At 40.3% G+C, this 11,620-nt stretch overlaps 1 protein-coding gene across 1 annotated transcript; it reads left to right on the top strand.

Annotated features, from left to right (window-relative positions):
• The first annotated feature begins 9,125 nt into the window (after nucleotides 1-9,125).
• Nucleotides 9,126-11,609, top strand: LOC131331223 (subtilisin-like protease SBT3). Its single transcript, XM_058365108.1, has one exon. It carries the CDS (start codon nucleotides 9,163-9,165, stop codon nucleotides 11,428-11,430), a length of 2,268 nt encoding a protein of 755 aa, XP_058221091.1. The 5' UTR covers nucleotides 9,126-9,162; the 3' UTR covers nucleotides 11,431-11,609.
• The last annotated feature ends 11 nt before the right edge of the window (nucleotides 11,610-11,620 follow it).

Raw genomic sequence — 11,620 nt, 5'->3', positions numbered from 1 at the left:
CTTGGAGGCTGGCCTGAAGACTGGAGATAAGCTCTCCGTATCGATACAGCCTTAAGCTGTATCGATACGCGTTTGCTTAGTGGGAAGGCAGGTTTTGTTGTATCGATACGACCTTAATCCGTATCGATACGGGATCATTACGGAGAAATGACCCTTTTCAACTTCGCAGCGTGGTATCGATACTTTGCGTAATCTGTATCGATACTACGAGCTTTCAGCTAGATATTTGCTGCTTTTTGGACCTTCCATTAATGAAATAGTTGCTACTTATAGTATGTTTCTAAGATATTTGTTGGGAGAGAAATTGAGTTGTATAAATACTCTTCTCTCCCACTTTATGTAAAATTTACTTTATGTTATAGGTTAGTTTTCTCTCTAGTTTTTCTCCATTGTTGTTCTTAGTATCAAGCTTCAATACTTGTAAGTTTAATTCCTAGTTTGATGTTTTCTCGTTTATTAAAGTTGTAGCTACGCTTTAGATCTTTGTGAATATCAAGTTTATTTCCGTTTTTATTTGTTAATCATGATTTCAATTCTTAGCATAATTTCTAGTCTTTTCAATATGTGTGAGTAGTCTTTTGGCTAAGTCTTGGGCTACTATTTCCCAAAGACTTAGGTTGTTATTTGATTCTCAAACCTTCGGGCTTAAAATCATGGTTTTCGGAATTTCATTAACCTAGCCATTTTGGTCTAAGCGAGGGGTGTTAACTCCTTGGTTTATCGTTTAGTCAAGTGGTCTTGGCAAGCGACATATTGAGGGCTTGTGGCCTCCTACGTGTTAGATACATTAGCAAAAATAGGTTGGTTTAGCTCCGATTAATCACATCTTTCGATAAACGTAGTCTTTTAAAGCTAAATCTTCCGAGTGTAAGTGCGCGGTCGTGCCTCTCACTTGAGTTATAATTGAGAATCGGTAAAGGCCTTTGTCAAGGGATAGATGATCCATAGGCTTGCCTCTTTTAGTTCATAAAGCACTTTTCTAGTCTTTTGCCTTAATTTTCCACCGTTTTAAAGCAAAACCAAGTTGGCCGTCTTAAACACGACAATCCACCATATAAAACCTACAATCCGATTAAACTATTTTCGATTCTCTGTGGGTACGATCCCAGTTTTACTGGTTTATTATGCTACCGACGACCTAGCCCTACGCTTGGGATTTTCAACCTTATATTTGAAGGCGAGGTTTGAAGGCGAAACAGCGTACACAAGACAGAGAATTTGAAACTCAGAATTATATCTTTTGTCTGAAGTGGATAGACCAAGCATCATCTTTGGGTTCTAAGGATAAAGGATAGAGAATCTCGAGAACCTCTTGGCATCCCCTAATAAAATCCTCTTGGTGTTTTTTGCTATGTAACCTAATTAGTATAATATTAGAATCTAAAATTAGTAAGTGCCTGCTTGGCTGCTTGATTTTTGCCTTCTGGATTGTGCAGTTTTTGCTTTTGGGTGTTTAGAGTTGGCCAATCTGAGAATGCATTGTGGTTTAAAATGCAGAATCTAAGAATCAACTCAACCCTTTCAGACGTAAATGTTTCCATTTCACAAATATTTGTGTTCTATATTTGAAAGTCTCCAATACTAGCCAAGCTGGACCGAGCCAATTGATTTCAATTTCAGAAAACCCAATCCAAGTTACTTCAAAGTCCACACCGCATCCCATTTTAGGCCCAATGACTAAACCAATTCACTTTGAAAACCCATTTCATTGCAGATAGAACAAGTCGCCATGTATGACCTGTTACTTAGCAAAGACAATTCAAAGGTTCCCTCACTTAAAAGTTGCAGGAATGGATGCTGAATACGCATTTGTGACAACTATGTACTGGTGCTTTGCTTGAGAGCATCACTGGATCTCAGGGCGGATATTTGGGGTCCGATATCAAATATAGTTAGGCCAAAATACGACTTTGAAATCATTTGACCAATTTTGCCAAAACAATTGTACTGTACAAGTCAATTTGGCTATAGAAATTTGGCTCTAACAGTTTGAGATAGATATGTACCATCATACCACAGAATAGCTTTAAATTCAATAAAGTGCCTAAAAAGCTATATTTTTCTATTTTACCTAGTTAACTTTTTTAAACGCACACTGCACTAGACTCTATAACAGCAATATCCCTAGCCTCCCGATCCGCAATTTCCTCCCCTCCATTTCAATAATTTTGTTTAAATTAAAGCTCTTACTCCCTCTAAATTTTACCCCAGGCACTAGATGTTAAGGAAATAGAATTCCACATTACTTGGGAGTGGAGTGGGTGATCACTTAATAACATTTGGGACCTCTTCACTCATTGCCAATTGGTTTTGAGATGGATATAAAATTTCTACATGGTATCAAAGCGGGGCCCGTTCCACCCCACATTTTAAAAATCTACAATCCACACCCCACGATGATAGACTAGCAAAAAGGCTGCACGATGATAGAACCCAAAAGTGGCTACATGTGACAGACCTCAAATGCGGCTGCACGTGAGGGGGGATGTTATGGAAATAGAATCCCACATTGCTTGGAAGTGGAATGAGTACAGTTGGGACCTCTACACTAGAATCCATCAACTTGTGAGCATTCTTGATTAAGACAAAGTTCCTATACATTGTTAATATCAATGGAAGTTAAAAGAAGAAGAAGATACCTCATTCTCTTTATTTTTAACATTGGACGCCTCTAGCCCAAATTCAAAAAGGAGTTTCTTCCACGTCACTACTGTTAATTAACATTCGTTGCAGATGTTACAAAGTTATAATAGTCATGTTATGTGATTTGTATACAAATGTCCTTACAAATTTTTTTTGGTTGCCCCTGCCCAGGGGTTGCTCAAGACCAAGGACTTGTGGGGCGTACCTCGGGGCCGACCCTGTGTGCATACAACACAATCTCAAATACGAAGGTGTATTGTAGAACTTCACATACAATATGTGTCTTTTTATGCTTGAGCATAAGAGTTAAGAGTTAACAAGATGACTTAATCTTCATGCAAGCCAAATTAAAGGCCATTAAACTCAACACTCAAACCTACCAAGGATTATATAGGATTTGTAGGAACATCCCTCCAAACATAGTGTAGTGGCCCTGAATAAACGGGCTCGGTCTGACTCCAAGGCATTTCTTATTCAGCACCTCGGGGTTGGTCCCTAACGCCTGCTGGGGCATAGCTCTGGGAAATTCTGTAAGAGCTTGGGCAATCAGGGAAACGTTGCTCGGTATATAACGGCATGACGACGCACTACGCTTCGGACAACACCCCTATCCTCGTGCATCCAGTATACTCGAGCATGTGTGTCATCATGACGTAGGCCGAGGCAGTTATGGCAAGAGGATCATCATTAGGGCTGATCCGGCCATGTGCTCGGTAACCACCTTATCCCATACGTCGCCTATGATGTCACTCAAGGCGGTTACCTGAGCGTATCCTTCACGCACTTGCTTGGGGACCAAGCAAGGCAAGGTCTATAAAAGCAAGGGGATTCTAATCTAAAGAGGTATGCCATTCTACCCTAACCTTAGACCTACACACTTCTCCCTAGATCTAACTTGATCGTCGGAGGGTCACTGGGCTTTCATAGCCCTAGTGACTTGTTGCAGGTCCGGCGGAGGGCGCGTGGAGCAGTGGAGGAGGAAACCGGAACCCACTCAGGATAATGATCCCGATTAACCGAACCCCTACACATAATTAAGAAACATAAACTTATATTTTCAAGACGATAATTAATTAATAAGACCTAAGATTTTACTACAAAAACTAGAAAAGACTATTTGAACAACTCATCGAATCTTCAAATGACGAAACGACACTAAAAACTGTGTGAATAGATACTCATAATAGGAAATAAAAGACATGATAAGAAGAATAAAAATATGTCTCATCATTTCTAGCTGCTTCGTTATACATTTCCGCATCAGATTGTCTCATGCAATAACTTGTCTCATGGGGTTTCTTATTTTCTCCATGATACGACAACATTTAACTTTGGTTATCTCCTAGATTGATTACTAAATGCCAAATGGAGAAATATTTAGGCCATCAAAGTGGGCCTAGAAGGAATCATTGAACTGTTTGTTTTTTTTTAAAAACAGTCCGTCGGAAACCTCCAATCGTTGCTTCATTGTCAAGATGACCAGGAAAATAGGGTGCACCTCCAATTGTTGCTTCATTGTCAAGATGACCAAGAAAATCGTTGCTTCATTGTCAAGATGACCAGGAAAATAGGGTGCACCTCCAATCGTTGCTTCATTGTCTAGATGACCAGGAAAATAGGGTGCAGAGCAATTCGTCCTTTACATGATCAAGGACCTCCTAAATGCATGCCAAATTTTGTTTTGTTTTGTTTTGTTTAATCTCAAGACATCCCTCCAATATGCATTCTTTTAGGAACATAAATCTTGAAAGTCAGAATAAAAAACATTCTCTTCACACGACACTCCCACCCCTTTGGCTAACGTTCATGGCTGGTACTTCTATCATCTTTGGTCCTCCACTGCCAGTTTGCTATGCCGGCCCCTTTCCGTAACCCTCCTCTCCCATTGTCCTCTGCAATATACTACGACTTTCTGTTACCACAAATCTATAACCTTGGAAGGTGTGTGTCGAGTAGAGTTAGTTGTTGTGCCTTTAGAATCTCCCAATAACCGGAATTTTCGCCCAAACATGGTTGAAAGGAGGGACCATAGGTATCATACTGTTCCTGAGTTTTCCAAGAATAAAACAAATTTGACGGGCTAATTTTCCAAGAATAAAACAAATTTGATGGTCCTTTGGCTAATTTTCCAATGTGGACTGGAATAAGAAGTGGAAAGGGATCGAGAGACGGGAAAATGCAAGCTAAAGAGGCAGATGCAAGATTTTAGTTATGGAGTGACAAAAACGTAAAGAATTTTTCTTTGTATATAAAACACTCTACAGAATAAATATTTAGTTTGGTTAAAAACTTATCAGACCTAATTTGTTATGTTTTATTGAGCTATAAGATTTACTTATTTACAAATTTAAGTCAATTTTTATTTTTTCCAGGCTTGTAGTACTATAATATAATCCCACAATACAAAAAAAAAAAAAAAATTTACAAAAGAGTATACAATTAATTTAAGTGCATATTTTGAACCCCCAGGTGGTTCGCTTAAACCTCCTCAAAATGGACAGGGGATGCTGCAAAGCATCTCTCTGCAAGTGGTGTCGAGCGACCGTTCATCTCGACAAGGACGACTGTGATTGAATTTGATTGTCCCATATAAATTCGAACTGTCCATTGCTCTGTTAAGATCCGAGCCGTCGATTGCCGAGATGAACGGCCAGATCGGTCGCTTGCTTGCTTTGTAGCTAGCATATATTACATCACTTTTACATACAATATGTGTCTTTTTATGCTTGTGTATGCAAATTATTAATTCTTCCATGCCCAAGTCGAAAGAAAGACACCCATATACTATGATTAGTCAACATAAATTGACTTAGAATAGCAACCCATAACGATGCTAAATTAAAACCGCTGGGAAAATTTGGCTCAAGGAAGAAAATGACTGATCAAGGGCGACAGATGACCAAACAATTCAAATCTTTCTTTTCCAAGAAGGTTCCCTCTTTCTTCTTCTACCAGCATAAGTCAAAAGTTTTTTGGTTCACTTATATTAATAGTAACAATTATTACTTTGTATGTTGATCAAAGGGATTTCGATTTAAAACGTTTAATCTTGTGGTTTGGCCAAATTAAAATAAATACGTAATATTTTTTTATCGGCAAAAGTAACATTTTATTAGGGAAAGGGAAAGGAAGTCCAACCAATTATACCACAATCACGATTCTGATGGCACCAAGCTATACAGCTGTTAGCCTAGGAAGTATTGTGCCACAAAATTTAGCAATTTTTTGTGTGTGCGTGCTCAATAACAGAAATAGAAACTCAAATATCTTTATTCCATTGAGTTAGAAGCTCTTACACGTCCATGAATGCACATGGTGGTTTCCAAAGGGTTTTGCCCTGATTAAAAACCTTGGCCAATAATGTGTGGACCAATTAAAGCTAGCCACGTCATGTTTGCAATATTAGCCAATTCTTATTGTTTCGTTGTTTCTATCAAAAAACATTCCAATCCAAATAAGATGAAAGCAGTGAGACAATAATTTTTCCTTCTCGGTCTGTCCTTGTCCTTCTTTCTAATCTTTATACCTTTCAGAGATTAATAAAATTCTTTAATTTACTGAGATAAAAATAAAGAAACCCAGTGGGATAGTGTTTTGTGTCCTCTCTGGTACTAGTCGTTCTAATTTTTTAAGCTTTATTTTTTCTTTCTAGGACTTAAGTGTGACCCTTTTTTTTTGAATGGCAAAAAAAGGAATATTATTGATAGAGATACTGGAGTACAAAAAGATAGCATTCCAACGTGAGAGTAACATCGCAATAATGTTGGCACCCTATCTCACGACAATCGTATGCTATTCAATCCCGATGATTGACAAGAGATCAATTCAAACTGAGAACAACTTAAAAGAACTCCCAATTATCAATTGGATCAGCCAAGATAGGTAAAGAAGCATGATGCTTCACCAATCAGCTTTTCCAAATAGTTGCATAGTCCATTCCCAAACAATGTAGAAGCATAATCCAATCCGTTAATGTAACATGGTCATTATAATGAAGTATCCAAATCCACTCAATGCTGTAAGTAGATAGCCATGAGCTCCCATACCATACCATATCAGCAGATTTCACACCAACCGTAGCAAGATATAGCAGAGTTTACTAAGTGAGTCCCCAAATAGAAGTCAGCAAAACAAGGCTGTATCCCTTTTGGAGCAGTCCTGACATTCCTAAGAGTTCCTAATTTTAATGAGATCCCCTCCTAGGCACCATGGCCCAGAGAACAGCGTTCTCAAGTTTAATGGTCTTTCTCATAACATCCTTCTTCCATAAATATTGACCAAAACACATGGAAAGTACTAAGAAAGAGCACCTCTCATATATTATTATGAAGTTTCTTGATCCTCCAGTTTCCTCGAAGCAATAAACTTTTGAGTTAGTCCACCAGCAGTTCCAACAGCATCTTTTTTCTTCAAGTATCTTCTTTATTCTCCTCTTTTCTCCATTTTGGTTAGTCCTCTAACACTTTTGGTGGGGGATACAAGTCTTTAAGTGTGACCTTCTTTCTTTTCGACACTTGCTCGCCAGCGATTATACAACTCAGCAACACGCAGTTATCGACAGAATTTTTACTGCACTTACGTCAAGATCGAAGTTTGAGTTTCACCATGTGCTCCAAGCATTACAATTACAAAAAAGATTCCTCCTCGTTAAGTACCTACAAAAATTAAAACAACAATTTTTGGGCGACAAAATCGTGCTAGTATTTACCTATTGAATTAACATCATGGTGTTCTCGATCGGTTTCTGTTCCATTTATGGGTGCATTTTCCACTAAAGGCTTGATGGCTCAACGGGGGCGGACACATGCCAGGGTGGGTGTCCGGCCCCTACACAACTCTAAATACTTCACTAATTATAGTACTATATTTTTATGTTAATTTGAGAAAGTTATAGGGGATTGGTGGCCTTCGAGTTCCTTAGGTGAAAAACATTCTTAACAATTCAGTATACATGTGAAAAAAACCTATAAAATTTTAAGTTATTAACAATCTTTTGGTCGTGTGTATAAAATTTTAAGTAGCAACATATATTAATGAATATATTTTTTGTTGTCAATATAGAATGATTGGCGCTACAGTTCCCGACGGGAGAAATCCCGATTGGAATCCCGACTCCCCACCGGGCACACTCCGGCCACTGAACGGCCGATCCGAGCCGTCCAAAAATTCTAAAAAAAAAACCGAGTGGGCCTATATGAGAATAAACGGCATCCGACACATGTAAATGGCCGATCCAAGCATTCCATTTTTGGCCGATCCAAACACTCCATTTTTGGCAGATCCAAACACAAAAATGGATTGTTTGGATCAGCCATCTACACATGTTGGATGCTATTTATTCTCACAGGGCCCACTCGGTTTTTTTTTAAAGAATTTTTGGACGGATTGGATCGGCCGCTCGGTGGCCAGAATGTGCCCGGCAGGGCGTCGGAATTCCGATCGGAATTTTTGGTCGGGAAGCTCAAACTTTCTGATATAAAATATATGTGGTTCCGGGTTCGGACTCCGGTTAAGTACAAGTCATGTATCTTTGTGATGCAATAATGCAATAACTATCGGACTAAACTGAAGTGACAACCTATGGCCATTCTTCTCTACACATCTCGAGGAATTTGAAAGTGTTGTGTACTTTCTCTTGCACCAGAAGCACCCTTTTCTTTTCTTTTCTTTTTTCTAGATCTTTATTCATCTAAATATATGGTACTATGATTCTATCAATTCATTTTTTTCGCATATATATGAATGGGTAATAAATGTAAATTCACTTGAATTAAGGACAAATATTAAAGGGCGCGCAATGATAAAAAAGATGTTCCCATCTAGTAACTACCTTGGCCATCCAGAATAATTTATGGAGGTAGTATACATCAGATTGTTTTTCAATATCATTTTTAAACCATTTGTCAGTAAAATTACATTTGGAAGTTAAAATTTTTTGGTGGTTCAAAAGACAGATCAAAATGGGAACACTACAAAGTGTGGTTGGTTTTTTACTCTCCCCATCAAGCGAGAGATCCTGAGTTTGAAATCTCATGAAATAGGTGCTAAACTCCCGTGGTAACTACTAGTAATAAGTTAATAACCAGCTCCAAACTTCCAATCGTTTGGGGAAAAAAAAAAAGAGACTCGAATCATTAGCAACATTGGCATAAGGTTGGGTAGGCCCTAAGATTTGGGGGTTTATTCCTCTCTAAGATCTTACGTTCGAAATCTCTTAGGTGCTATCAACTCCTTTGGATCAACCCATATAGAGTTTTTCTTGGACTTTAATTGGGGTTCCTAGCCTGTAAGTAGACGGTAGAATAGGTCCCCAGAATTAGTCGAGGTGCGTTTCAGCTGTCCTTAACACCCAAATTATTAAAATAAAAAATAAAAAGTATCTTATCATAGTCCTGTGGACAAAGTAATGGACAGATTGGAAAATTGGAAGAGGGCGAATATCTTTGCTTTCCGTACCTCTTGTTTTCTCTATATAAGCCTTCATCAAAGTACTCTAAATTCAAACAACACATATCGAAAATGGCCCCTCACTTCCCCTTGTATGTTTTCCTCCTTTCTTTAAAAATCCCACAATTCATATCCACTTTGGCCGAATTAGATAATTACATTGTCCACATGGACTTATCAGCCATGCCAAAAGCCTTCTCTAGCCACCACACTTGGTACTTGGCCACCATTTCTTCCATACTGGATAACACAAGAGCCGCCGCCACTACCAACACCACCGACTCTTTGTCCACCTCCAGCTCTAAGCTCATCTATGGCTACAGTAATGCTATGCATGGTTTTAGTGCCAGTCTCTCTCCATCCGAGTACGAAGCGATAAAACAATCCCCAGGCTATGTTTCTTCCTATAGAGATATGCCGGTTAAAATTGACACGACTCACTCGACCGAATTCCTTGGGTTAAAGTCGGAGTCGGGTACGCTGCTAGCAGCACAGCAGGGAAAAGGTGTCATAGTCGGGGTGGTCGACACGGGGATATGGCCAGAGAGCAAGAGCTTCAACGATGATGGAATGACCGAAGTGCCCTCAAGGTGGAAAGGAGAGTGCGAAACCGGCACCCAATTCAACTCATCAATGTGCAACAAGAAGCTTATTGGAGCTCGATTCTTCAACAAAGGCCTCCATGCAAAATTTCCCAATTTGACCTTCTCGATGAACTCCACACGGGACACCGATGGCCACGGGACCCACACTTCCTCCACAGCTGCCGGGAACTACGTCGAGGGCGTGTCATATTTTGGCTATGCTTCGGGAACTGCCCGGGGCGTGGCTCCGCGGTCTCACGTGGCCATGTACAAGGCCTTTTACTCATCCGACTTCATCGCCGCGATTGATCAGGCGATGATTGACGGCGTTGATATTCTCTCCATCTCCTTAGGCTTGGACGGTCTAGAATTGTACGAAGACCCCATCGCCATAGCTACATTTGCAGCTATGGAGAAGGGTATTTTCGTCTCTACATCAGCGGGAAACGAGGGGCCCGACATTGCATCACTCCACAATGGGACCCCTTGGGTCCTCACTGTCGCTGCTGGCACCATAGACCGGGAATTCCAAGGGCTTATTACCCTTGGCAACAATGTTTCAATCTCAGGCTCTTCTCTCTTTCCAGGGAATTCAAATCCATCTCAATTCCCACTTGTTTTCATGGGTTTCTGCAATAATTCCGAGGAATTGAAAAATGTTGGGCGCAAGATTATTGTGTGCCAAGACAAGGACGATTCCCTAAGCGAGCAAGTTTACTATGCCGAAAATTCAAGTGTGACCGCGGCAATCTTCGTTACCAACTCAACAGATTTGGAATCGTACATTCAGACCACATTTCCCGCAATTTTTCTCAATCTTGATAAGGGAGAGATTGTTTTGGACTACATCAAAAATGGTGACGACCCAACTGCGAAAATGGATTTTCATCAAACGGTACTCGGGACTAAACCAGCTCCTAAAGTTGCTAGCTATAGCTCAAGAGGCCCATCCCCAAGCTGCCCATTTGTGCTCAAGCCTGACCTTATGGGCCCAGGCTCATTGATCCTAGCCGCATGGCCTCCAAATATTCCAACAGCGGATTTGGCCACCGGGCCACTTTTCAGTCAGTTCAATATCTTGTCCGGCACGTCCATGTCCTGCCCTCATGCTGCAGGGGTCGCAGCGCTTCTCAAGGCGGCTAGGCCTGATTGGGGCCCGGCCGCCATTCGTTCTGCCATGATGACAACTTCTTACTCGAACGACAACGATTTCAACCTGATTAAAGACCTTGGAAATAACAACAAAGTTGCTACTCCTTTAGCCATGGGGTCCGGCCAAGTTGATCCAAACAAGGCGCTAGACCCCGGTCTAATATACGACGCGGATGTCACAGACTACATAAATCTTCTTTGTGGATTAAATTACACAACGAACCAAATAAAAGCCATCACGAGGGGGAATCCTTATAATTGCTCGAACCCGACTTTGGACATCAACTACCCTTCTTTCATTGCGTTTTTCAATGCAGATGTGCCCGAAACTGTACAAGAATTTTCTCGTACGGTGACCAACGTTGGAGCGGGAATGACGAATTATATGGCGAAAGTGACACCAATGGAGGGGTTCATAGTTAAGGTTGTGCCTGAGAAACTGGTTTTTAGAGAGAGGAGCGAGAAGCAGAGCTACAAGGTGAGTATTCAAGGACCGAAAACGACGAAGGAGGGTACGTTGGCGTTTGGGTATCTGTCTTGGGTTGAGGTTGAGGGTTACCATATGGTTCGAAGTCCGATAGTGGCATTAAGTTTGAGTTCGTAAGTGTTAAAATATTTACACGTGTTTAGCTCGCTTACGGAAGAGAGTTTGGCTACACGTGAAGGGACGTGTTGAATGTATAAATAATAAAGTTGTTCCTCTCTCTAACAGCTTAAGCTTTTAGATGAGTTGGTGGTTAACAATATAATAATAAGTAGTATGACAAATCGTATTCAGTGTAATAATCTTCCAT

This window comes from Rhododendron vialii, chromosome 6a (genome assembly GCF_030253575.1).
Source record: "Rhododendron vialii isolate Sample 1 chromosome 6a, ASM3025357v1".
Taxonomy (NCBI): Eukaryota; Viridiplantae; Streptophyta; class Magnoliopsida; order Ericales; family Ericaceae; genus Rhododendron; species Rhododendron vialii.
Note: the sequence above shows the minus strand (reverse complement) of the source record. Positions and strands in the feature narration are given on the sequence as shown.

Bases quoted from the DNA above. Each gene is read 5' to 3' on its own strand.
- LOC131331223 (XM_058365108.1), top strand. From the start codon at position 9,163: ATGGCCCCTCACTTCCCCTTGTATGTTTTCCTCCTTTCTTTAAAAATC.